Below are 26,829 nucleotides of genomic sequence, written 5' to 3'. Positions count from 1 at the left end.
TTTATATATTATGTTTACAAACCTAACAGCATTACACATTGTTTTTCTCCAACAGCTTACATAGCAAGAGCAGCTTCTCAGTGGGACAGTGATACACATTTGAGTGTCAAAAACCTGTCCCATCACTCAAAAAATGTCACTAAAAAATCCGAGGTCCACGCAGTAATTGCTGACGAAATTATACCAAAAGCTAAAAAAAGTAGTGTCAAAGAAACAATTTTCAGGTTCTGCATTCAATCAACAACAGTAAAAGAACTCACCCCTATTCACAAGTAGAAACAACTTCTCTGCAATAGGAAATACATGCAGAGCCCATTAATATTCCAGAAAAATATGTGCAATACAAAAACCAGATCCCAATCCTTTATGCCTTAATAAAGACATATATAACAACTTATTAGTATCCTTATATATTCCAGCAAATAAAAAGCTGCAAGTTTTTTCTAAGTTTTCATTATCCCAATAGTAAAGACAATTTTTTAAAAGCTGAACTTGCTTTGAAATTCACGTACAAACTAGTCATATGTGAAAAACCGAATAATACAGTTGGAATAGTTGCCAAATCATTCTCAGATACCATATTTGTTTTTTACATCACTGGTTTAAAATCAAAAGTTGAAAACTAAAATAGCTATGGGGTTTATGCTAAAATCATAAGCACACCAAACCAAACTATAAACTAATAACAAAAACAGTGGGGGGGTGGGGGGGATGGTTTGTTTTCACAAGGAAACAAAAAAGTGTTTTGAAGATTTGAAGAAATCTGAAGCACAACATAGTTGCCAGAATATGTGCTTCAGAGGATCTTTTTGAAAAGAGAAAATATAAAGACATACGTGAAAAAGGGAATTGGCTGCACCAGTCTGAGGTCTGGTTCTCTGTCACGCACCAGCAAAGCTTGTCTTTTCTTACGTAGCTCCAGTGCTTCATTTATGATTCTTCCTGTTTCAGCTGCACTCACATTCACATTATGGATAGACATGTCACTAAGAAGTAATAAAAAATGGAGACAAGTTTTTGTTTGCTGGTTGTTTTCTTATTAAAGCCTGGAGGGGATTAATTTAATATCTTCATATAACATAACAAAACAGTGTTAAAAGAAGCATTCACATAACATTGTTACCAACTTTATGGCATACATATAGAAGTGTCAACCATCAGAAACTTCTGTTCTGAATGATCAGTTAACCTAGACCCTGTAAATTTTATGGGCCTCTATTTTCTTTTCCCACTTTCCTCCTATGCACTCATACTATGAAGTCAATACAGAAAGAAAAGCAGTAACATGTGGGGAGTTTTTGGTGAAGCAGTAACATGTGGGGAGTTTTTGGTGAAGTTTTTTGGGGGGGGTGAGAGTTGGTTTGGTTTTGCTTGTTATTGGTTCGTTTTAATTAGGAATACTAAAGTGAATGCTGCAGGGATCAGGAGCTAATAAGTAAAACAAAGGCAGATGTTTATGAGACATCTAGGCATGAAAACAAATGAGCAGCAACAAATGGATTATTTTCCTCTTTCTACTTCCCTCCAAAAGTAATTACTGAAGGACATTCTGTCAGCAGCACCAACACATAACATTATTATTCAGAAAGCAGGTCAGCAAGGTACCCCTATAACTTAAAGCACAAGATCTCAGCAGGTTTTTTGAACAACCCCAACCCCAAAATTTACACTCCAAAGGCAGTATATAGGCTAAGACAACATTCACCATTTGAGGAACATCCTTAAGGAATCTTTCCGGAGGCACGGCTGCTCCTCAAAGATCTTCTCCTTCAGAACCAATCCTTTGCTATACAAACAGTCTTTTTCCAGAGCTTTGCAGATAAAGTACAAACATGCTGACAGAGAAATAGAAATTGAATGGTCAATGGCTGCTTTGGTTCATTCAAAGTTCCCATTTCTGGGCCTCACATACATCACTGAATTCCACCCAAACGTGACATTTACATGAATTGCTTTGAAAGGTGTCAAATAATTGCACGCATACAGTTAAAAAAGCCTATTGTGTCTTCCTAAGTATTGTACCAAGAAAAAGAATGTAACTAATTTTGTTTAAACAATGTTTGCAGTTCATTTTTCACTTACTTTCAAGATTGTTCTGGCACAGAAGAAATTAGAACCATAAAACAGAACCACAATTATTTACCATTTTTATGTTATCAACCGTCTTAACTGTGGATGCCATCAGTGAAGCAAGCAGTGTATCCACTGCTGCAACTACAATGAATCCTACTAGGCTATGAATGAGACTGGAGTTTTATACCCAAACCCCAGAACTATGCAGCTGGAAATTATTAGAAAGACAAAACCAACATATACGGAAAGGCAAAAGAACAGTGTACAGGGAAACTTCCTGCAGAGGCTCTGATCTGTGAGACCACAGACATTTATTTTTAGGGTAACCAAAACTTATATAAGCCATCGTACTTTATCATTCAATAAAATCTCTATCATGAAGTCTCTATCAAACCCTGCTGCATTACTTATGCAAGATACACTTTAACCTATACGATTTCATTGTTACAATTTTTATTGGTATGTAAAATTACACATGTATTGAGATGTTTTTCATCTTTTGATGTACTCACTTGTGTAGTCACTGAGTGTATACAAAATTGTGATAAGGTTATCTAAACAAGGCCAGTGATCAGGATTACACCTGAGCCCTTCTTCAAAAGCATGACGAGCCAAGGGTAGGCGGATCAGTTTTATTGCCACACGACCAATTTTATACCAGAGGTTGACATCAGTGGAGTCCAGCATTACAGCCTAGAAAGCATAACAAAACAATATTATCCCCATTTCAGACATGCATACCCACTTTGTTGCAGGGACTGGCACTGCTTTAGTTCTCAGCAGCATACAACTGCTTTGAAGACTGAATGGTGGACTAATTTTATCCCATACAGCATCAGAAAGAACACAGTATTCAACTACACATTGACACGATGTATGCTGAACGTGTTATGTCTGTATTTTAGAAAGTTTTTATAAACATTAATGCTCCAGTGTCTTATTTCAGCTGCACTGTACCTCCAGATAGAACTCCATGGCTGTCTCTAAGTCATCCCGCCGTGCTGCCAGTTGTGCTAGGTTCTTATAGGTGGAATATTTTAACATCAAACCTGGGTGCTTCAGCCCTTCTTTCTCATCACCAGAAAGAATTGCCTAGAAATTATAAAATAAATGCAACATGGGCATTAGGAATCAGACAAGTAACAAGAACAGCAAACAACTTGCTACTTGATAATACTGACATTTCTAGTTAGCCAGTTAGAAATGAAGTAAGACAAAACATAGCAAAAAGTTTCTAGACTGTCATTCAAGGTCACTGACCTCTCGCAGAAGACGAATCTCAAGTAGTTCATGATAAGCTTTAGCAGATTCCTCAAATCGGTCATGTTTCTGAAGGTCCAAAGCTTTGTGGTACAAAGCAAAAGCTTCTGCTTCCTGTGATTTAAAGAATTAGAATGTATTTATTAAGACAATTTTATTAAATATACTTATATTTATACATATATCAGTGGTTTCACACTTTCAATACTTTCACTATATAGCAGAACATTTGTGCTACTGACCCAAAGTAACTCATTTGAGTGAAGTTTTAGTTTGCTAAAGGAGGGTTCAAGAGATATAGCAACTAAACTTTCATAAAAACAAAATATGGCTGAATAAATCCCTGCAACTAGAGGACAAAACTTCATTAAGAAAATTGTGGGATTACTTACCTGAGCTTCCTTTGTCTGTGTCTTATGGCTTTTGAAGGTACCTTCACAGTCATCCTCAACTGTGGAGCTCGCATTCAGTGCTGCGATTCGAATCTGGAATGACAGTTGAGAAGTGAGGAGAAATGTGACATCTACCTATGTCCCAGTTTCCTTTGCAAACTGGATTTTTCTCTTTGTTTTAATTAACCGGTACATGAACAATACTGAGAGATCTCTACATAAAGGTACAAGAGCTGTAATTAATTTAATCATCACTAATTGCAAATAATCAAATATCAAAGCCACTTCCCATCTGAAATCAGCTGAAAAAAGAAAATTTCAAGTGTCTTGCAAGCAACAGCTTTCCTAGAATAGACATGTGCATTATAGTGATTTTTTCCAAATTCTTAAATTTACCAATAACTACAATCACTCCAAAAACAAAGTTCTCACTATGGCAATTTATTCTTAGTCTCAGGGAAGGAGAAAATTCTCCATTTTATTTCTACCAAAACATCTCAAAAGCCATCTCAAAAAACCCTTACCATGTTCACAGCTATTCACAACGTCTTTCTCCAGGAATATAAGGAAGGGTCTATCACAAACAGGTCTGGAAAGCAAACAGGATTAGAATATTTATTCTGTTCACAAAGAAAACATTCAGAAGTAAAGACAAGCTGGGAATACTTTATAAGCATACTTTAATAACCAATTTTAACTAGAGACAGAAAATAAAATACAAAGTTAAACACATTCACTACTTTGGGATGGCTTTCAAGACTCTAGTCCTGGTGGTGAGTGGAAGTATTGGCAACATAATTACAGCTATAAGATTAATCAGGCACTATATAACAATCGGTGAACATACATTATATTAATAATATTACAACATTAATCCCTTTAAACACCAAAGCTAAAACCAAAAATGCTTCTTGAATACTCGTTTTATGAGCACAAATCTCTAGATCTTATAGATAATTACAGAACACGAAAGGAAAAAAATCGAAGGTTAACTATGTCAGACTGACTTTGCAGAAGGCCATAGTGATTGGTGAATCCACTGCCCAAAGCACTGTCTGCACATGGAAATTCCTCTGATTAGAACTTTTCATTACTGCCATCCCTGCTAGAACAGAACGAGTGTTTGTAACACAGTTGTTCTTTCTGAGTATACTGACTATGGGAACCCAGAGTACAGAGAAGTATTCTCTGACCAACCTCTACAGACTACCCCAACGCAAAAGAAAAGAAACTGAATTTTTACTAACTAGCATTTCTTCATTCTGAAAAAGGATACTAATATTTCCAGTCCTTTTTACCACTGATAAGAAGTTTGAAGTGGCAAATACACCTTTATAATCTGTAAGCAATTTTTCCTCATAACTAAGACCATAACTTATAGTCAATTAACTGCTTGAAACATCATGTTAGTAAAAGCAAAAATATATGAAAGAGGTCTGTGCTGCTTTTACAGAAAACCTTCACTGCTACATGATAAAACCTTCCCATCAACTCAAATAAGATGACGACATATGCAAGACAGGCTAAAATCAGTCTTTAATATGGGAGACTACATTAATAGAAGAGCAAGTCAAGAATTAACCACAGCAGGAAGCAGTGGGAGTTTTGAACTATAGGCTGAATTAACTCACACATCATGATGATTACTTCTGCATGTAGAGAAAATAATGCTTTGACAGGAATTTCACTCATTCAGCAATGAGCATTTGCTTGCCCATGCACCACTTGCTCTCCTTGCTTGCAGTCAAATCAAACTGCACAGCAATAAAGCATTTTCCTCCTTAAGTCACCAAACAAACATTAATAAAACCTCAAATCTCTTCCAGGACAGATTCCTTGTCTACTTTTCACATGAAGAAAATACATGCACAGAGATTAATGGTTACCTCTTTCAGATATATTGAATGCTACACATTTTGAGAGAGTGTAGCTGCTTATGACGTCTAAGTAAGTCAGTCTGTATGATCCCAAATCAACTACATACTTAAATTGAGGGGGTTTAAGTCAACTTACAAAAATGTCTCTATTCAGTAATATGCCCAAGTTTTTTGCTGAATCCAAATAATCTTGCTCAAGGTGGCAGAGGAAGTCAACAGCAGAGACTATGGTCAAGACTTTACTTCCAAGGTTAGACTCTTGGGGAAACTGCAACTACAGAAAACATGGGAAAACAATTTCAATTCTACGTATTATTTATACTGGAATCTTGTAACATACAGGAACTTAATAAAAAACATTTAGCATTTCTCCTGCCTAGTGTTCACAAGTTGAAAGCACAGAACCGAACAGGACTGTGTAATGCTGCTAGAAAACAAGGGCAGGGTGTTGCCTCCACACAGCTTTTGCACTGGTGTGTCAGGCACATGAGGGGTTATTTCATTTTCGTTTAAACCAGGCACCACACCTGGCTGCGGAAGTGCACTGACCATGGACAGAGTTACACCAGTGTCACAGCATTTAGGAACTGAGTATGTTCCTACAAGCACTTCCAGAGGAACACAGCTACATCAAATAAGTAGGCAAAAAAATAATTACTCTTTTGTACTAAGTATTACAAACCACTTTGAATTTTTTCAGATACAAGTGTCTCAGCTATACATCTGTGGCTATAACAGCTGTGCAGATCCTGAAAGGCAAGAAGCCTTTTGCCTTCAAAATCTTCTCTCCTTTTACCTTAGTAGTTTAAAATTTAAGTAAATATTTTCAATGTTAGCTCTTGCTCCCAGAGCTCGTGTTCTCAACTTCTAAGTAAGAAACAAACGAAGTGACTTGGGCTTTCCCAGCGTTTGTTGCTCCTGCTACACTTGGGATCCATACACTGCAGACACACGTTTAAAAAAACACTAGATTTTTGGGTTTTTTTTTTTTTTTTTTTTTTTTTTCAACATTGCAAAGATCTGCCGCACTTTAGCACAAGACGTTTTTACCAAAACACTATCCCTCTCTGCACGGAGCGGCAGGGACGCCCCTCACGCCGCTCGCCCGGAGGGCGGCACACAGGGCCAGGAGGAGGCGGGAGCCCACGTTCGCCTCCGACCGTGGCTCCGCGGAGGGAGGGGCGCGGGCGAGGCCGCCCAGGCCGGGCTCTCGCTGCCCTCACCGGACAGGGCCCAGACGCCGGCTGCGCCTCCGCGGGGCCGGGCGGACGGGACACTCACCTCGGGGGGCCGCCCCCGGCATGCCGGCGCTGCTCCCGGGGGGCTCCCGGCGCGGGTCCCTCGGGCTCCCGCCGCTCCCCCGGGAGCCACCGCACCAGCGGTTTCCACCGCAACCGCCACCGGAGCCACGGCGCCAATAAGGCAGCGCCTCACTGGCCGAGCCGCCCTTCCCCAGCCGGCCAATGGGAGCGCTGAGCACTGGGAGGCCGGAGGGCGGGAGCTGGGGCTGACGGCGCTCGCGGGTCACGGAATCCCGGGATCGGTTGGGTTGGAAAAGCGCTCTGGGGTCCGAGTGCGAGCTGGGTCCGAACAGCACCGTATCGGCCAGACCAGGGCACCCAGTGCCACGTCCAGTCTTTCTTTAAACACCTCCAGGGACGGTGACTCCACCACCTCCCTAGGCAGCACGGTCTAGTGTCTTAATCAGCTTTTCTGTGGAGAAATTCCTCCCAATATCCAATCTAAACCTCCCTTGGCGCAGCTTAAGACTCTGATTACTCCAACACCAAAGGCAGCAGGACAGAAAAGTCATGCTGGCCTTTACCTCCCCTGAGCTGCCTGTTACCTGCACCTGAAAAACTGGGTCTAGATGTTTTCTTTCACATGGAAAAGCATCACCATTCCCTTTAAGTGACCCACCACCAAAATCTGGATACCACCTCCAAAAATAAATATGTGTAAGGACTGATCCCACTCAAAAGCTGTCAGGGCAGAAAGGTGTTTCCTGTACCTCTGGACAGTCTTGTCTGAACCATCAACAGTGGGATCACGAGCATTCCTTCCCAAGGAAAGGTACTGTCATTATCTTTCAGCAGCCCAGCTCCAAAATGTGGGGTTGATCTTCCAAATTGAAAAGGTCTGGGGATTTCTCACAGAAAAATGGTGCAAGGGCAGAACGCAGTTCCTTGCCTTTTCATCCCTCAAACACCCTAACACCTGCACAATCAACACTGGGCAGAGCTGCTTTCCTTCACAAATTAAGGCACTGTCATCCTCTTTTTGCAGCCCATCTGCAAAATATGGATTCCAACTTCAGAAATTAATAGGTCTAAAGACTGTTCCTCCTCAACAGGTGACAGGAAGGTCAGATGTTCTTCTGCCCCAGGAGCTTCAGTCATGGCTTGTTTAGGGTGTGTGGGCAAAACCATGAATGTGTGTGGATCCCCTGCCCAGGGGGCTGGAAATCAGCCCAAGGCCACTGGGTTTCCCTAAAGCTTGCCATGGAGCTAGCTGGAGATGGGAACACACTTCTGTGCCCCTGCAAGATGGAGGAAGTGAAGCCAAGCACCACTGTGACAGCTCCTTGTGTAAATAACTTTATTCAAGTGTAAGACAGTCATACAACAGGGAGTCTTAAAGAGCAGGTGTGCTACCTGCAGCCCCACAGAGACCTCAGGACAGCCCAAGCACATGCCAGACAGACTGGCAAGGCCCCAACTGTGGGATAGGACCTCACGTTTAAATCCTCCTGTTGCTACATCACATCACATCACACTAATAAAGGTAAGCTTGTGCTCAAGCACTGCACTGAATCACCACTTAGCACTATAGAGTCCTCTTCAACTCAAATGTACCATCTCCAGGGTCCCATTTGTGTTAATGCCCTTCCTTCCATCATGACACACCAAGTACAGGGTTGCTGTGAGCAGCAGCATCACAGTTACATTTGGAGAGTAACTTAAAAGCTATCACAACGCTGTAGTACTTTTCTGTCAGTAGTGCCCTGCAGCATCCTCAGGGCCTCACTGCTCCTCTCCACTGTAAATACACAGAAAGATTGTCCAAAGTTCAAAGGTTTGAGGCTAGGAAATGGTTACTCAGTGTTCAAAACCAGGGCATTACCTTTCAATTTGAACATATGCCTATACAGCGTTCTCAAACAACAGAGGCCACTTTGGGGAGCAGAAATACTTGTTAATCTTAGGAGGTCAAGCTTGGGAAGTTACAACAGTTAAAAAAAACATAGCTGGGAGATACTAACTCCAGATGTCAGGCAGGCTCCAGCCCATGGAAGAAGGACAATCTGCACATAGCATTCAAGAGAAAGGGATTTTATAATGTCATTGCTGAGCCATAGTTAAGGGTGGTGTATCTGATTTTCTCCTACCTGATGTGTGAAAAATGTTTTCTGCTTCTGTTGGTTGCTGTGTTCATGCACTAGGGTGGGTTCCAGGGGCTTGCATAACCCCTTTGCAGGTTATCCTTCTTGAGTCCCAAAATACTGTCAAACCTACTCTAACATTAGCTCAGTGAAGAAAAAATAGGCCATTTCTTCAGATCAACATGAACTTTCTTAAATCTTATTGCTCAACTCTGCAATAGTGGAGAAGTTGTTCCCAGGCACAAGCCCACAATGGGAGCAGCCAAGATCGAGAGGAAAGCACAGAGCCTGCAGAAGTCCCCAGGGTGGCCAACTTGGCCCAAAACCAGGAGAACTGGGGCCCAGGGCTGAGCAAACTTGCTCTAAAGGAAACAAAGGCTTTGGCAAGGGTTTATGTTTGTTACTTCAAGAGGCAGAAGGACTTCCAGGAAATGAACCATCTGCAGATCAGAATTAAAGTGAGATCATTTTCTGCATTTCAGATTATTCACCTCAAGCTGGTGCAAAGCCAGGGCTGTCCACCCCCTTCCCTGCAACACAGTACTCCTGAGTTAGTGTTCTCAGACTCAGTTCACCCACCTGTTCACTGCCTGAGTTTCAAAAAAGTTTGATTGAAGAGACCTCCCGAGAAAGTGGGGAGACCTGGGCAGCCACGATGTCTGTCTCTAAGCACTAAGACCTACAAATCCCCAGTGCTGTGAGCCAATAAACTGACACTTATCAAAAGAAGTTCTGCTACAGTTTATTAACCAGATAAGGTGTAGCCCCCCAGCCTGATACACAAATTTGTGTTTGGTATTATAGTCCTTACAGATCTGGCAAACATGTAAGTTATTATTGGTGTATAGGAAACAAACAACTCTAAATGGTAATTAGAAGAAATATTTTCAATAACCTTGAGACCTCAAGCCATAAACAAATTAGACTCCATTTAGAATGATGAAGGAGCACAGAAGCCCCCTTCAGCCTTGTGTTCCCATGGACCCCCATGTCCCAGGGATGTGCTCTCAGCTCTGCTGAGCTCCCTGACCTCATCACAAAGTGAAAGGGAACTGATAAATCTTTTTATTATTAGCAGAAAGCAGAGACAACATTCTACATAAAAAGTACCCTGCTTTTGTTTTAATAAAATGCCGTGTGTATTCCAGTTATAAAGTGAGGGATCCTAAAAACCCAAAGCACTTCTCTGCAGGGACACTGAGCTGGAAACATCAGCCACAGATCACAGTGAGATGCTGTATCATCCCAAAACTCCCCATAACAGCGAGGAAAAGGACTCTGAACAAACAGTGAGTAACAGGAATTAAAGCTGGCAGTAGCAGAAACTTCAAAATATTTTTTGGTGGCACAGTGCAGGTCTTCAGAAGTGACTCTCTCCTCCAGACACTGCCATCAGCACACAGATGTTCAGCCCTGAAAATCTTGTGAACAAGTAACACCTTGTAGGACCAATCACAGGAGGTGGCAATGGCAGAGCACAGAGCACAAGACCTGACATGAGCCTTCAATGCCTAAACTTCTCTCCCAATAATCCCTCTCTTTCCAGAAAGGGCTTTCAGAAGAGCCTGAAAAAGAAAAGAATTTGACTTCCAGGTCATCTTTGCTGGCCTGGGACCCTTCTGCTGCCACAAAGAAACAGAAAAAAGGATTTTTTTCTGCCTTACAAACGATGAGAAAAACTGGATAAACCTCAGAACCTCTCTGGTCCTCAGTAAAGCCAAGTGTTCTAGAATTAAACTTTTTACTGGTACAAGCAGCTTTATCTAGGCCTGGGCCTGAGACAAAGACTTTGAACTATATTCAGTAAAATCAGTACAGCTGATTGCCTCACTCTTCAGCCTTGTGTGTACAGGATGCAAAGACAAAAGTAAATCATTCATTGAAGGTGTAGAGCTACACAGATTTGATCACAAGAGGAAGCAAGTAGATAGATAGAGCTGGTCATCTCTGCGTTGTCTTCATCATTGCTTTGTTCCAGTCAGCCGCTCAAAGGATCACAGGAATGTCATGACTGTCCTGTTCTTGCCAATCTGCCAGGGCTCCAGTGGGTAAAAGCGGATGACAATCCTTTTGGGCATAAGAGCAAAAACGTGCACAGGAAACATTAATTTACAATTAAACATTATTCCTGCCCAATTTGCAACACAGTAGAAAATCTGCACTAGGGTCTCACTGTCTTACACTTCAAGGTGTTAATTTAACAGAAGCAAACATAAACTGTGTATGGGCAGGGTAAAAACAGGTGCCAGACTTCACTCACACAAACAGTCTGAATTTCAACACTTTAAATGAGGTACTTGTCCATTTTAGAAAGACCCATGTAGTGCATAATCTTGTCAGGGAGTTATCCTGACAGCATCCAAGAGGCAGGGAAATATTATTATCACTCTCCTTTGGGGAGATGGGTAAGATGAGCAGAGATGGACATGGCTGACTTTCAGGAACAGCCTTGTTGCAACATTTGGCCTGTGAAGGTCATAGACCCTGTGAAGGTCTACCAATTCCAGTGGGGTTTTGCACTAGTTTCACCAGCTGGAACTACTATCTTTAGAGAACAGTAATGCCTAGACTGTTCAACAACTGCATACCAGTCTATGGTTTTATCTGGCTCCAAACCACATGTCTGGGATTCAGCATCCAAGAGCACTTAAGTGTTTTCAATCTAGTCTTGGATCTGCATTACAGCTTAACCTCCTGGAGGACATGGGAACTGCCACTATCCTCACTATTCTGAACATCCCCTTGGTATTTGTTTGTCGTGTTCCATATCCATGGACCACACAAACCTGTAGGACCGATGGGAGGACGCTCTTCCTGCCCTTGGGGTGAGCACGGTGCCCCCCGGGCTGAGCCCCCGCCGAGCCGCACTCACCGCTCGGGGCCGAGGCCCAGCTGCGCCGTCAGGACGTCGAAGAAGCGGGCGCTGTGCCGCTGGTTCTGCTCCGCCGTGCCCACCACGCCGATGGATGAGACGACCAGCTGGGCGCAGGGCTCGGCCGAGCCCGACAGCACCATGGGCAGCCCGCTCCGCACCGTCACGTTCACTCGCTGCCGGGACAGCCACCGTCAGCCCCGACCGCCTCCAGCCCCGCTGCCTCGGCCTAGCCTCCTCCAACCCGCCGCCCCGGCCCCGCGGCCTCCAGCACCGCTGCTCCGGCCTCACCGCCCCCGGCCCCGCTCACCTCCGCCGGTTTGCCCAGGATGTCCGCGGCGGCGGTGCACAGGGTTTGGGCCAGCCCCGGCGGTAGCCGCTCGGCCGGCAGGCTGGTGTCCAGCTCCACGAACGGCATCACGCTCCGGCTCCCCGGCCCAGCGCCGCCTCTGCCGCCGCCCCGAGGTCCGACCCGGCCCGGCCCCCGCCCCGCCCCCGGAGCCGCCCAGGCAGCGGAGCCCCGGCCGGGTCGGGCTCAGCGCCCTGGACCGCCCGCAGCAGCGCGGTGCGCGTCCTGCCCTGGTAGTGAGTGCCCTTCGCCCCGTGCCAAGGCCAGGCGCGGGTCGCGGCTTACTCTGCTTCGCCACAGCTGCACCAGCTGGCTGCCGGGTCTTTGGGATTCACCATGGGCATTGCTGGGATATGCATTAGAGGCTGTGAGACCAAAACTCTTTCACTAACGGATGGGTGAAATGAGTTTTGTGATGGCCCTTAGGGCCAATGGAAAAACATTTCAGGTCACTACAACAGACACCTCTGTACAGGGAGGGTTGAGAATGGAAGTGCAGTACTTTCTCAGAACAACCAACACTACAAGGTATTAAAAAGCAACCAGAGAGGTTTACCGCTTTATCCAATGTGTATTAATTACAAGGACTTTGAGCAATCAGGACTTTGAGCTCCCAAGTTGATGAAAGTGATCCTGGCAGGCTGGCTCATAGGGAAGGTGTAATCTACAGATCAGAGGTGTCTAAACTAGAGATCAGAGGCTTCTCAGAAGCTGAGTTACTGTCTAGTGAGGTTCCATGATCTCATTTACAGCAAAGGGTTATGAACCAGCTAGATTAAAAGGTCATCATTTAAGCCACAAAACTGTTAGGAAAATTTGCCTTGTGTAATGTGACACCTTGGTTTTCTACAGTTTAGACAATGCTAATGAAAACTGATGAAATTGCTCATTTCTTTGCTTAGGGAATTGCTTGGCCTTCACTGCTGCCAATGAAGACAATAGTGGCACAAAGAGTCATGTGCAAAAACCAGCCAGGAATAAGGCTGGGGAAAGATTTCTAGGATAGAGTAGTATCTAGAACTGAAACCTTGGTGAAAAACACTGTAAGAAAACAACAGGTTTTTTTAGAACTTGCCAGCAAAAATTGTCACTACCCAAGACCTGGTAGTAACGGGGGGGGGAAGGCAGTTATTTGATTAGTGAGAGAAGCAATTCCTGAATTCCATTACTCATTTTGTTTTAGTCTTTACATGAAGAGTTTTTTGGCAAGGATTTTAGGGTAAGGGCAACAACTACTCATGAATGGAAATATACAGATATATTCTGCCAGTTTCTGCATCTTGTACAATTTGTTATTTTCAACTGAAAAAACTGGAAATGGTTGGATTTGCTCAGTTTTACCTCATAAATTGTGCTGCAATACAAAAGGATTTTCTATTTGAGCTATAACTGTGCAGAAACAAACAGCCAAGAGAAGAGCCCAAAAGCTCCAAAACAACTCTTTGCCCTTTTATTGTGATGCATGTGTTGCTCAATGCCACAAAATCTCTCCTATTACTTCAGCTGTGCAGGCTGACTTACTTGGTGAACTTCCATCCAAAACAGTCTCAGAAGAGTATGTCTGCATTTATTCCCTCCCTGCATTTTCTAGGAGAAATGTGGATTGCTATTACAGTATTACCATAGAAAAAACCCCAATTTGTGTGCTGTTATATTCTCTTTCAAGAAAACACTGTGAATGTATTCTTTCAGGGTACTTCCTATATAATATCAGCACAGTATTTCGGTAGGCAATTATTCCAAGGCTGTGACCACCAGCAGCACAAATCTCCAAGAACAGCTGCTGCCACACATGTACTGGTAGTCAGAGCACCAACAGAACCCAGGGTTTCAGAAATCAAAAGCAGTGGTTAAACCGAAGAATTATAAAGATTCACAGTTGTAGATGAATACAAAGAAATTTCTCAAAGGAACTTCAAGGCAAATGGAAGTGTGGAATGTACATGGACAGCCAAGCAGGATGTCTCAACAATAAGAAACTTTTAAAATTTCTTTTTTTCACTTCTGTGAAGTAGTTTTGTGCTCATCTGTGCAGACACATGCTGGGAAGATGAGAATCAGACACACTTTGCAGTACAAATGTTAAAATCTCATGAAAACTATGACCCTCATCCTATTCAGTTCTTTAATGTTCCCAGTTTATAGGCTGGCTTGAATTCTGTCAGGCAATACTGTTCTTGTCTCTACCATCTCTGAGAAGACTGACACTGAAATAAAATCCAGATGCACGTTAAGTGACCTGTAGGGCCTCAGCCTTCTGTATAAATTTAATGTTTTAGGTCTTAAACTTTCCCCAGCTTCCACCCCCAAGGATACAAGAAAGACCTGGCCAGGGGGGAAACATTCTGCAATTTCTGTGTTAGAATTACAGTGCTCTTTCCAGTTACATGTAGAAATGGATGTCAGAGAAGTTAAAAAGGAAAAAAAAGGCAGGAAAAATGCTAAAATAGGTTAATTCATTTCAACATCTTCATCAACACAGGTGCCAGTTGCTCTTTCAGCTGTGGATCGATTTGAATATTGCTCAGTTCTTTGATATTGAGGATCATCTCATGGGCTTGGAAAAAAAGCTCTTTCCCCACCGCATCCTCCACCCGCCTGCGCCACTCCCTCAGCCTGGGTCTGTCTTCAAAGATGTCACAACCAACTCCAACAGGCTGCAGAAAGGGAAGAGAGCAACAGTGAGGCTTGGGGCAGTCACTTCTTAACTGAGACAACAGGCACTAAAAGTGTACTTGCAGGTACAGGTAAAGAGGAAGTGCTCATACAGGAGCAGTAGGAAGGAGGGAAATCTCCTCTGGTCAGGTGTACCTATCTGGGGGACACAAAAGCTAACCTGTATTTTAAAGAGCATTTACAAGTCAATTCCTGGAATAGCTATGAAGTGCAGCATAGATGACCACGTTCAGTGAGTGATTTTCAGCCACAACACTGAAGATGTGGTGGGCTGGCAGTTCCAGGGACCACTGCCCAGTGTGCAGTACAGAGTGCTGCATTACACAGCAACACCCAGCACAAAATGTTAAGTGTTTAACTGAACCAGTGTCCTAACTGACATAATCTACCCCCTTCTACTTTCTGCCTGTGCCACTCTCTGGAACACAATGTAGAGAAGCAGAACTGCTGTTTTTCAGTCCCTTGGACACTGAACCGGGAGAAAGAAATCACTGCTGGGCTGCAGGATCCAGGCCCTGGTGGGCTGGCAGAGAACAATCAGTTTGTCACAGACTTAATTTGATTACCTTTGTCTGAGATAAATTCTTTCATCTTCCAGACACGGCATGGGCAAGTACCATATTCTTGAATGATAGAAATATTCCTATACGGTTTTCTCATTTCATCAGACCTGTCTGCTATTGCTTCTCACTTACATATACTACCTCCTTCTCTGGAGGTTAAAAATAAAAGTCATTATAAAAAATGAAGAAGAGGTATTGCTAGAGATGAGAAACAAAAGAGATCTGTTGCAGCTAGCTTTTTTTTTGATTTTCACTGCTGTTCTGAACCCACTCCCACTCTCCTCATTGTCTTAGGCCAGTTCTGCTGAGATATGCTCTCACTTCTCCTTCTAGTGAAGTGTCACCACATGCTGCACCCTCCCTGCCCAGCAGCATCTGTTTTCCCTTGTGCTGACATTCCTTAGCATGCTCCAGCACTCACTTGCATCAGTTCCACAATGGCCACAAGATCTGCCAGGGAGATCTCATTCCCAATGATAAAAGCTTTGTCCTGCAGAAACCTCTCCTCAAATTGCTTCAGGGAAGTGGACAGCCCCTCCATAACCTCCTGGAGCTTCTCAGAAGGCAGTGGCTGCCCTGTGAAGAGGGGAATCAACACCTGAGGAGAGAAGGGACATAACAGAACAGATGGCCATCTTCTCTGGTAGTCGTAACTTAAGTTATACCCCATGATTGTCAGTGACCTGCAATAAAGCTGCACAAGGGGATGGCACAGCTTCATGGACTGCAGCAGCTCCAAGGAGCTCCTGGACAGAGAGCACACGAGCAGTCCTAAGCAGCTGACCTGCCACAGTAGTGGCCTCCAGCTAATCAGCAGCAATATGTGGAACAAAATCAAGGATCCTCATCTTATTTTGTGCCTGGCAGCTGTGCCCTCCCACTCCACCCTGTTGGGATACAAAAGAAAAATGGGCAACAGCTCCAGGGAAGACAAATCTCTGCCACAGTCACCCCTGCTACATGCTCTGTTTCACCAGCAGCTGCCCACCAGCCACCCCTGCCAGCCACCCTGCTGTGGAACTGGGTGCTGAAGGCAGCTACCTGTCCCACAGAGTGATGGAGAGGAGGGAATGGTGGTGGCTGTGGCAGGAGCACCGGAAGGACTAGAACGCATCAACACTGGCTGGAGAGACAGAAATGGCTTCCTCTGTGTGACAGCAGCCAGCAAGGCTGGCAGTGGCCAACACCATTTTTACATGACCCTTTCTGTGGCCTGCCAGGCATCATTCTTTAAACCACTAGAAATTTTTCCAGAGCAATCACATAACTGCAGTCCTTGTGTCTACACAAACTTGCTGGCACTGGGGGTAGTTGCCTTTCCACAACATTTTTCACCAGTGACAGAGGTGTATGCACCACTGGAGCCTGCAGTGTTTCACAGCCATGCTGCCTTCACCTTCCACAGCTAAAGAAGTATAGTTTATTTAGAAAATCAGAATTAAAGATACAAATTTCAGTCAGTGCAAGTGGACTGAATTTCTACTTACTGCTAGTATATTCAACAATTCAAGTTGGGATTGCTTAATCCAAGCCAGGATTTTGGCCAAACACATGTGGAATCTATTTCATCAGAAAATTCATGGCCAGTTGTATTCCTAAGTGATTCCAATTATGCATGACGGGATTTTTGGGTAAAATCACTTGAAACAGCATCTTCTTCCTTTTCCTTATCTCAGGGCAGTCTGTCTTCTCCCATTTCTAGCTAGTATGCTTCTCTTACGTGGTGGCTTTATATGTTTCCATATTTACAGTTATTCTGAGGACCTTTTCTGCATCTGGGTTATCTAATCATCATCAGCAGCAATTATCTGGATTTCCTTCCCGTGGAGCACTGCAGTGACAGCCTGCAGGGGCTGGAAGAAACTGCTTCTTGTAAGAATCTGACTCATATTTGAATTGCTTCTCTGCACTCTATAGCCAAAAAATCAAATACCAATAAATTCAAGAAGATGAATGAGTCCTGATACGCTTTGTTAGGCACAAAGAAGGGCAAATTTTACAATGAAGGAATGAAGTTCTTACCTGTTTACTAGCAACCCTGATTTCATCTGAAATTCCATACCACAGTTGTCCTTGCAGGACTATATTTGCACCTAGGTCTCTCTAAGGATAGTTGCATTAACTGTCTGGTGAGTTGGCTGGAAACAGGTGTCCAGCAAAATATCATCTAATACTAAACGATTTTCTGGCTCAGGGTTAATCAGTTAATTTTGCCTAAATGTTAATTGACCTGACTACACTGAGTAAAGAAAATCTGCCTCTCAGTGTCTCTCCTCTCTGTCCCTGAGCCTATTTCAGAGAAGCACATAAGTGTGCTGGAATCAGAAGGCTCCTTCTGGATTTCCACACTAATGTGGCTGCAGGGACTTGTATGAAGAATGCAAGTCTTTCTGCTTCCAGCAATAAAACACATGATCACCAAAGCCAGACTTTGCCTATGTGCACACTCTGCACAGCTGTGCAGTGGAGGAGAGGCCCTTGGAAGCAATACTGTTACATATTGGCTCACAAATCCAGGCAGTGGAAGTCTGTTGGGTTTGAGATCTTCTGTACCAGACCTTCTTTAAGGGAAAAAACTGAAATGGCCAATGCTGCTTTTGCCAAATCCTGACGTTGATCAGTTTGGAACAGCTCCCTCGCCCACAGCTCCTTTCAGCTAGGAATGGCCCACGTTTGTTGTTTCAGCATGACAAACGGTCTCTGAATTGGGGCTTTTAAAATGCTCAGTATTCTCACAGGAAAACATTACTTTACTCACATTTTTACATTGTCTCCTTACCTTGATCCACATGGTCTTAGGAGCATTAGCCCGGATGTTAGCATGGTGCCAGGAGAGGTACTCATCTACCCGGGCCCGTTTTTGTATGTCTGACGGGTACCAGTGGTCGGGAGTGTTGTACTTTCGACTCAGATACAGCAGAATGGCAGTGCTGCTCATGCATCAACAGGAGACAAGAAAGGGGGCAGGCAATTATGATGCAGAATACTTTTGCCTAAGCTCCCTTTCCTGCCTCTTCTCAGCTTGCTGCTGCCACTAAAAAGCATTCAGATCAGGATTTCCAGTGGAGTCTAGGGACCTTATAAAGGCATCTAATTCATGTTGATATCAGTGGCCCTTAGTCACCTTAGCTTCCATGAAAACTTTAACCTGCTGGAAAATCACAGCACTGTTCCCGTCCACCATCATGCTGCTGGACAGTACTGGGGTAAACAAACAATAAACCTCCATGATCATCTATCAGTGATGGTAATTCCACTTGCTCCTTGACTGTTCTGACCCATCTCTCTGAGACCTGTGCTGTTTCCGTGCTTGTGTACTAAATGAAACTCTCTGATAGGTTATGCTGCCTTTTCATCAGGTCTGTCTCCAGCATGCAGCTTCCACTGAAGTCAGTGGAAATCTCAGCAAGGAAACCCGACAGAATCTTTTTTGTGTTTGTCCAGATATTTATACTTTCACTAACTGGCAGAAGTCAGAGGGAAAAATATCTTAGACATCTGCAACAATACTTAGGCTATTACTACAAAAAAAAGATGCCACAGAAAATGTGCTGACAAAATGGAAGAAAATGCAGACACCCTTACCTAATACTACTATAGTTCAATTGTTTCAGTATTATGACATCATTAACCAGTCTCCATATTAATCTTTTAATGTAAAGCCTAAATTTTATCTGTGTAGATGGTCACTCAGCCTTTATGACTAATTGTACAGTCACCCCAAGACACTAATTCAGATAAACAGAATTCTTTCCTAGAGTAAAAGGGATTTCCTTTCCTAGGGTTGAAAGGATTTTTATAAGCTTTCAACATCTCCCAGAAATGTTTATAATCCCATTTTGAGGTAAGTGCATTCAGGATGAGATGAAGCAGCTAAGTCAGTTGAGTTGTTTACATTCTGAAAGATAATTCAAACAGAAAGTGGAAAGAGATCAAATGAGGTTATACTATTAAAAATAACCAGCATGTTCATATATTCTGTGATCCTTAAATATTCCACAGGAATGACATCTTCTGAATGCAGCACAGATTGCTGTTACACAAGGAAGTCTAAGGACTGAGTTCTTACCATTCTGCAAGGGTGAAGTCTCCGTCCTTCAGTGCTGGTACTTTCTTCAAGAGGCTCACTTTGCCAGCACCTTCACTATTTGATGGCCCTAAGAACACGAACAGACAAGTCTGAGGTTAGAAGTGTATCTGCCAGTGCCTGATAAATGAAATACCTGCAGCCAACTGGATGATCAGTGAACTGTGTGAGGTTTTCCCAATATGGTCGTAGCTCACAATCGAAAGGTAATGAAATGGCAGAGGGCAGTCAGCTCAGGCTGGGCACATGGCATGGAGCAGTTTATAGTTCTATACAGGAGTTCTCTTGCTGGCTCAGGTACCAGGATACTTGCAAAACTTACTGACAGAGTGGACATTCGCTAGGGGCAGGGAAGCTCAGACACTGCACTACTCCTGGCTCTGCATGTCAACCTACTTCTAACAGGAAAACACAGGAGGAAGACACCATTCTGTAAGAATTTAAACTCCACAGTCCCTTGGAGGAATTAACAGCTGACTATCTAATCAGGCTTTCAGGCTTTCAGTTTCCCACTGCTGGCACAGGACATGCCACTCAGCAGTTAAATGCCAGGGAATTGCACAACAGCCCAGGAACACCTGAGTAAGAAAAGCTGTGAGGAATTTGTTTGCTTTGCTTGATTTAAGTGCTACTGAGAAGGAGACATGACAAATAAGGTGCAAATCCTGATCAAATCAGCATGACCAGCAGGAGGTCTTGTACAAAAATCACTTTGTTCAAAAAAAGACAAGAAAAAGGATCATTAACTTACAGTGATCTCCATCTCTAAGAACTATTTTTACCCATTGAGGAAGCAGCAGCAGTGTCTACATTACTGGACAAATGTGCAGTAGGAAATAGTCTCCAGGAAATAAAACCAGTCTCTGGACAAAAAAGTTTATTTGCAGCTGGTTTGAGACGGGGTCAGAGAAGGCAGGTTGCTGCATTACAATTACAGACTGCTTTCCGTTATATCGATTTCATATAATGAGTTAATTCAAGCAGAGCATACATTACCACTTGTTCTCCTTTCTAGCTGACTAGCCTCTACCTTATTTCTTCTTTGAGAAGTGGGTTTTCTAAAAATTCCAGTGTAAGTAGCTTCATCAGAGACTAGGGTTTACATTTATCTGCTGTTTGAAGGGATTCAAACCCACATCTTCCATTTCATTAGGAAAAGTCTCTGGCTACCTGCTGTGATGATGGCTTCCACCTTAGCTGGGTAAGAGGTTCCATCTGCACAGCAGAACCAGGCAACACTGTCAAGAGAGGCAGGAAGCCCTAGGTAGGGCTTCTTAAAAAAAATAGCCTGACAAAAAGCGCAAGTTAAGCGTAATAATTGAGAAAATTGAGTCTAAAAATAAAAATGTCCAAAAATCAAGCCAGTGGGCAAAGTACTGTATGCCTCACCCCCATGAATTGTATCACAGAAACAGCAAGGCAAATATTTGTAAACCTACTGTCATGCAAGGAGTTGCTCAGGGAAGGTGCTTTGTTTTATGCTTTTAGAAGGTCTCCAAAGGCCAGTGGTCATCACACACCCAGCTCTGGTGAGATCTGTAGTGTTCAGTTGGTCTTTGGAAAAATGCAGTAGAAAGTTGCCAGTCAGTAATGCTTACAGCTAACAAGCAGTCCCTTGTCAGACCCAGCTATTTGGTTGTCCTGCTGTCTGTGTTTATTATCCAGGACAGCAGGAAACTAAGAAAAAAGGATATGAGAAGCAAGCAGTGGGTGAGGGCAGCCTGAATCAGATTTCAGACAGCTTTCATCATACAGAAATCCTAGCAGGAATACTGAGCATATTTGTTCCCTGATGGGGCAAACATGTCATTATAGCAGGTTGGACAGTAGGTCAGTGTCAGTTAGACAGCGTGCACCACAGCCCGGGGATGGCATCATTTACTTTGGTTTGTACAGGGTCTTTGCACATAGACACAAAAGACCTGTGCTGAGACTCTGTGACTGAGCTGTGAACTGGTAAATGCCTTGGTGTGAACACTAACTCCAGGCTGCTTCATTAGGATCCACTGTTTATTGTATGAAAATAGAGACTAATATTTGTATTTGCAGTTTAGCAGAGTTTAAGCTTGTGCCTCTCTTCCAGCCAGCAGAGCCAGCCTTTTTGTTTAGTGGTATTAGGCGACCCATCTTTATCATTCCTGTGATGCTGGCTTGAGTTATGGTTCTGTTTAACATCAGTTGTATCTGGGGTAATTAGTTCTTGATGACCCCCAAGGATGGATGGAGATATATAGCTATATACACACACAGTGTGTATTGCTAGGCTTTGAGGTGTAACTTTAACAAGCAGAGTATACACAGTCAAAAAGCAGGGCAGGCTGCACACATGAGGAAATCTTAAGCGTAAGTCATAGTGCAGGGAAGGAGGTTTATTGGTGGGTGAAAAGAGCAGCGGAAAAGATTTTATGCAAATAGAAGGGGAAAATTCCCACTCTATTTGCCAATCATGTACCTGCCTAATCATCTCCCCAGCCAAGGGTTTCCAAGTAATATGCTTCGCCTTAGGCACAAAAGTAACAATTTACTAGGAAAACGCAACATTTAACTGGGCAATAGTCATACAGTTGGACGAGCCTGAACAGCTGAGTGTTTCTGCAACGTACAGCATTCCCAGAGCACTCCTCGGCTGTCACTGTGACTAATTTACTTGAAATGGCTAGAGGAACATTCCTTGGAGAACCTCAAAAATAGATGCAACAGAGCTACGGGACTGCTCCGGGAACGGGAGCCGCACGGTCAAACCACGGCGTTCAATGCCCCTGGGCAGCGCAGGGATTCAGCATCAGTCGGGTGACCCTGAGAGCTCGTCCTTCCCTCCCAGCGGACTGAAGGACGCGGTGCTGCTCCTGTGCCGGGAGGCGAAGGGGTTCCCCCGGGGGCCGTGAGAGCAGACCCCCGCCAGGTCCAGGGCCGCAGCGGCGGGCTCAGCCCGGCCCCCGCCCGGGGATCGCGTTACAGCGCCGAGCGCTCCGAGGGCCCGTCCGGTCCCTCCCCGGCCGCGGGGACAGGCTCGGCCGAGCAGGGCCGGTGCCCGGCGCGGGGACCCTCCCGTCCCCTGCTCTGCCCTCACCTGCGCGGGGCTGCTCCGCGCCGCTCCCCGCCGCCGGCTTCTTCCCCAGCACCGAGTCTGCCAAGAGCCAAGAGAGGGGCTGATCCCGCGCCCCGCCGGGCTGCGCCCGCCCCGGCCCCGCCGCCTCAGGGCAGCGCGGCGGCGGCCGCGCCCGTCCCACCTTTGAACAGCTCCACGTGCTTAAACTCGAAGGGAATGTTGTTGCTCCGGGCGAAGATGTAGATGGAGCGGCAGGGCTGCGAGAGCAGGTCCAGGTACAGCTCCAACCCCATCCCGACCCGGCCTGCCCTGCGAGGAACTCCCGCGGCTCTGCCGCCGAGCGCCCGGAGCCGCCCTGCATGGGCCGGCGGGGGCCGAGCCGCGCCGGGCGGGAGCGCCCTCCGTCCCTCCCTCCTCCCCTCCCTCCCCCGGGCCGCGCCGGGCGAGGGGCGGCAGCGGCGGCCCTGCGGGGCGGGGGCCGGAGGGAGCGGGGTCTGCGCCGTAGGGAAACCGCGGAACGCCACTCTCCTGCGGGGCGCGGACTGCAGAGTGCCGGAGGACCCCAGGAGAGCCCCCCTCGGCCGAGGCAGGGGCGGGGAGGCGCGGCCGGAGTTGGGACAGGTGTTACAGAGTTCCCCTTCCCACGGCGTCAGGCGGCTCTGGCCCGCTCTGGCTGCCATCGTGTCTATTCATTTTCCTTCAGGAAGGGAAGGTAACATGTGAGTAGTGACAAACTGCGAGTAACGGTCAATGACCAGCCTCAAAAGAGAGGCTGGAACTAAGCAGTAAGGGAGAGGAGGCTGTCACTCCCCTCCAGAGCCTTGGCTGGAATCGCAGGGACTCGGGAGCCACTCTCACCCACAGCATCCCACTATGACTCTCACAAGGTAAATGCTGAGTTTTGTAACACAGTTCTGCAGGGTTGTGCTATGCTGCAGACTGAGCCTTTGCACAATGTCCTCTAAGCCAGTGTTAATTATGCACCGCCAGACCTCAGTATGGTTTTCAGTCCAGAACATAATTCTTTGGTCACATAATCTCTGCCAAGTGCTGCAAGGTGACATCTGAATGGCAGTGAAGTGCGGAGGACTTCTGTGTGGGCATTACATCTGCATACTCACTCGAAGTGACTTTCCTCTCTCCCTGGTATTTGTCACTTCAGATTTTCATGCAAGTGGAGGAGAACGAACTAAAGAAGTTTAGACTCAATTCAAGCCCTTGCACTGAGCCCACAGTCTTTCACAGCTGTGTGATTCAGGAAGGTGATGTGCTGGCTGAGTACAGGGACTCTGGGAGACAGAGCAGCTGAGCCACTCAGGGCAAAGTCACCCCCAATCAAACCCACCTCAGCTGCGCTGACACCTTGCTATCAGTGTTGTGCCAGAGAGCTTGTATGTCACAAAGAAATCTTTGGAAAGACCCGTGGGAATCTCAGGGAGAGGAAACTGGAGGATCAGTTGTTCTTTTTCTTGTGCAAAGGGTTGTGAAAAGGCTTGGGTACTGAGCTGGGAGCTTGTGGACTAGATAAATTACAAACTGGAACACTTCCAGGGGTTTAGAACTTTCAGATTTAGAAGAGCACTGTAAGAATTTTTCAGTTTCTCAGCCAGAACAGGAAGAGAGGCTGTGCACACCCTTTACTTCCCCTGCAGCACAGTTCACCCTCTAGAGCACCTGCATCCAGCACCAATATGCTGGAGATCACAGCTTATAGAGTATTGTGGCAGGTGCTTGAGTTCAAACTCCTTCAGTGCAAAGGAATCTTAAATGTTAAGGGAGTGGAGAAGAGGAGCATGAAAGTGGCTCTGCACAGGTAATAGTCTGAGAAGTCTTTGTGCTTCAAAGTGCTTCCGTGTCCCTACTCTGATATATCGAGAAGAGTGTTGATCTCAGCAGTGTGCAGCAATGTTAGCAGTGTGGGTTCACTTTGCTCCTTTATTCATGGTTCAGTTGATCCATTAGTCCTATCTGAACTTCAAAGATATTTTCATGTGCCTCCTGGAAATGTTCCTTCCTTAAGTTTTTCTCCAGTGTGCTGACTGCACTGCACAGCCCACATAACCAAAGAGGTATTTTTATCTGGTTGTATTATAGGCCATTTGATTGATTATTCCTGGCTCCAGGCTAGTGTTTCTAGCACTGTATTTTCATTTGACTCCATCACCTCAAAGACTATTTTCCTGCCTTTATATCCTCTGTCAGCATTTTGGAAACAGGAACAAGACAGAAAAAATGCATTAAGTTTTGTAGTTTATTTCTTAATAATTTAGAGAAAGTCTCAGGATGTTTTTCTGTTTTTTTAAACATTCCTCCTATTTTGTTTGTTACAGCTTCATTTTATTCCAGAAATCACAGGTTCTCACTTATTTCCAAATAGCCCTGGCAAGAATTGAGGAAATTGAATCGAACATGTTTGGTTAAGCTGACAGTGCAGGTGTAACCCCTCTCCATTTTCAGGGTGAAAGGGGAGTGGACAGTCAACAGACCTTGTACCAAAGCAAGCAAAACTCTTGCACAATCTGTTGGGTTTTGGTAGGCAGCTCCTAGGGCTTTCAATTTGGGAACTGGAACCAGACAAGATCCAATGACACAAAGGAGCAAAATGCGGAGGTGGAGGGATAGAAAAAGGCAAAGTACAAGGATGAGCAGCCTTATCTCCACAATTCAGAGCAAAAAACAAGGCAGATTTATCTGTTTTATAACTCTGTGGCCATCCAAGGAGTTACTCTAGGGAGGTGCTTTGTCCGGTGGGAATAGAAGGGCCCAAAATGCCACTGGGTCACTGCATACACGCCAGGCAGAAACTATGGGAAAAACAATTTAAAATCTCTTCTTGCCACCATGACCAGGCTGGAGTGAGGCAAGTGTATTTATGCTTTGTGAAACAGCAGTGGAGGAGCACGAAAAAGCCAGCTCTGAACATAGTTGCAGCTTGGTTTTGAAGGCAGCTGTCCTTGCAGGAGTGCACAATGGGTGACATTTAAGGAACTTGTGCCTCATTCCAACAAGCAGAAAATTGGCTCAAGACTCTTATGCAGAGCTCTTGTGCTACAAGTATCATAAATAAAAAAGTTTTAAAAGGACACTTTATGTGCCTTGGCTTGTGCAATGGTTTGCATACAGAACAGCCCTATCTGGAGATTCTGCTGGGAAATGTGTATCACAAAAGGCTTTGCTCCTAAGTCCATTTTGAGATCTGTCAAGATTAGTACCCTGCAAAATAGACTCTTGGTTTTGATTATTCCTCTGCTCTGCTTATACTTGAACAGAAGGGGTGGGAAATATTTATGATTCTGGTAGAAGTTTGCTCTCTACAAGAAAGGGAAAGTTGAAAGTCAGGGAAAGTACAAAGGTGCCAACAGCAGAGCGCAGCGAGGCTGGACAGCCGTAGTGAGGCAGCAAAGGTACCTCTTTAATTGCAGGTGTGTAGAGCAGCCCAGCTGGTAACTGTGGTAAAGCTGCAGTTAGAGGGAAGGAAGTGGTTGGTGGTACAATGTAAACAGCTCTTGAGGCTCAGCACTGCTGGCAACAGAAGCAGGATGGCGTTGTCAGGGATTGCTGCTCAGGCACCAGTCATGCAAGCACTCTTAGGGCCAGAAGAGAGCTGCTGTCATTGACTTTACTCACTGGCATGCAACAGGCCCTTCCAACAAATTTACCAATAAAAAATCAGGTAAAAAGACAAATATCTTTGTATGCGTCAGCACTGAAAGCGACAGTTTGAGGGCAAATGTTCCTTTTCACCACTGACATTGAGGATTTCTTGTAGGTTGGAAGGATGGAAAGTAAAGAGACCAGCCTGCAGGCATGTGCATTGCAAACCGTGGTTCATGTGGCCTTTTGAACTAAAGGGCAGGTTTACTCAGGAAACAAACAGAAAAGCCAGCTGGCTCATTCCCCAAAAACAGTAGATCCAACTGAAAGAATGTGTGAGACTTTGAGCAGCTACATTCACCATTTCTGAGGACTGTAATAACTTGACTTGCATTCAGATGACTGACATCTTACACCCAGCATACTGCACAGCTTTCGTCGTGGATGGTGCAACCAGCAGCAGAGACAGACTTCCAGATACAACCACAGCTTAACAAGGAGGGGAGAAAAACAATTCTGCACACTGGAACCCTCCTCATGGAGGCCTGTACTTGGAAATGGGAGGTCACAGGGACAGGAGAACAGAAAAGCAGGAGGGGCACAAAGGGACACAGGCAAGAGGTTATGAAGGGTGCTGCACAGGTGTGGAGGATGA

General features: G+C 44.9%; 3 protein-coding genes across 8 annotated transcripts in view; all 3 read right to left on the bottom strand.

The window, feature by feature from the left end:
- Nucleotides 1-7,019, bottom strand: part of CABIN1 (calcineurin binding protein 1) — a 107,847-nt gene extending 100,828 nt beyond the window's left edge. For 5 of the 6 annotated variants that reach the window (XM_042015235.1, XM_042015236.1, XM_042015238.1 and 2 more), the window contains exons 1-9: nt 6,884-7,019; nt 5,739-5,876; nt 4,250-4,314; nt 3,726-3,818; nt 3,334-3,447; nt 3,031-3,165; nt 2,586-2,766; nt 1,706-1,835; nt 837-986 (exon numbers count right to left, since the gene is read on the bottom strand). In XM_042015235.1, coding sequence (XP_041871169.1) covers nt 837-986; nt 1,706-1,835; nt 2,586-2,766; nt 3,031-3,165; nt 3,334-3,447; nt 3,726-3,818; nt 4,250-4,252 — 806 coding nt within the window. In that variant the 5' untranslated portion in view covers nt 4,253-4,314; nt 5,739-5,876; nt 6,884-7,019. The remainder of the gene's footprint in view (nt 1-836; nt 987-1,705; nt 1,836-2,585; nt 2,767-3,030; nt 3,166-3,333; nt 3,448-3,725; nt 3,819-4,249; nt 4,315-5,738; nt 5,877-6,883) is intronic. The other variant, XM_042015240.1, reaches the window with a different exon arrangement.
- Nucleotides 7,020-9,710: 2,691 nt separating this feature from the next.
- Nucleotides 9,711-12,348, bottom strand: LOC121658353 (D-dopachrome decarboxylase). Its single transcript, XM_042015208.1, has 3 exons — nt 12,167-12,348; nt 11,857-12,032; nt 9,711-11,051 (listed from the first exon to the last, which is right to left on the bottom strand). Exons 1-3 carry the CDS (start codon nt 12,272-12,274, stop codon nt 10,979-10,981), a joined length of 357 nt encoding a protein of 118 aa, XP_041871142.1. The 5' UTR covers nt 12,275-12,348; the 3' UTR covers nt 9,711-10,978.
- A 1,285-nt stretch (nt 12,349-13,633) lies between these two features.
- LOC121658351 (glutathione S-transferase theta-1) lies at nt 13,634-22,944 on the bottom strand. The gene is made up of 6 exons (XM_042015206.1): nt 22,762-22,944; nt 22,602-22,658; nt 19,514-19,601; nt 18,224-18,374; nt 15,866-16,042; nt 13,634-14,862 (listed from the first exon to the last, which is right to left on the bottom strand). Exons 1-6 carry the CDS (start codon nt 22,871-22,873, stop codon nt 14,662-14,664), a joined length of 786 nt encoding a protein of 261 aa, XP_041871140.1. The 5' UTR covers nt 22,874-22,944; the 3' UTR covers nt 13,634-14,661.
- Nucleotides 22,945-26,829: the final 3,885 nt, after the last annotated feature.

The sequence above is a fragment of the Corvus kubaryi genome, unplaced genomic scaffold (assembly GCF_017639235.1).
Source record: "Corvus kubaryi isolate FWS band 111438036 unplaced genomic scaffold, C.kubaryi_AGA036_p1.0 split3-37173, whole genome shotgun sequence".
In the NCBI taxonomy this organism is placed as follows: domain Eukaryota; kingdom Metazoa; phylum Chordata; class Aves; order Passeriformes; family Corvidae; genus Corvus; species Corvus kubaryi.
Note: the sequence above shows the minus strand (reverse complement) of the source record. Positions and strands in the feature narration are given on the sequence as shown.

Bases quoted from the DNA above. Each gene is read 5' to 3' on its own strand.
- LOC121658353 (XM_042015208.1), bottom strand. From the start codon at position 12,274: ATGCCGTTCGTGGAGCTGGACACCAGCCTGCCGGCCGAGCGGCTACCG. The intron at 12,033-12,166 runs GTGAGCGGGGCC...CTGTCCCGGCAG, and splicing joins TCCTGGGCAAACCGGCGGAG to CGAGTGAACGTGACGGTGCG. The intron at 11,052-11,856 runs GTGAGTGCGGCT...TATGCCCAAAAG, and splicing joins CTGGGCCTCGGCCCCGAGCG to GATTGTCATCCGCTTTTACC.
- LOC121658351 (XM_042015206.1), bottom strand. From the start codon at position 22,873: ATGGGGTTGGAGCTGTACCTGGACCTGCTCTCGCAGCCCTGCCGCTCC. The intron at 18,375-19,513 runs GTAAGAACTCAG...ATGCATGAGCAG, and splicing joins GACTTCACCCTTGCAGAATG to CACTGCCATTCTGCTGTATC. The intron at 14,863-15,865 runs GTGAGTGCTGGA...CCCTTTCTGCAG, and splicing joins CCATTGTGGAACTGATGCAA to CCTGTTGGAGTTGGTTGTGA.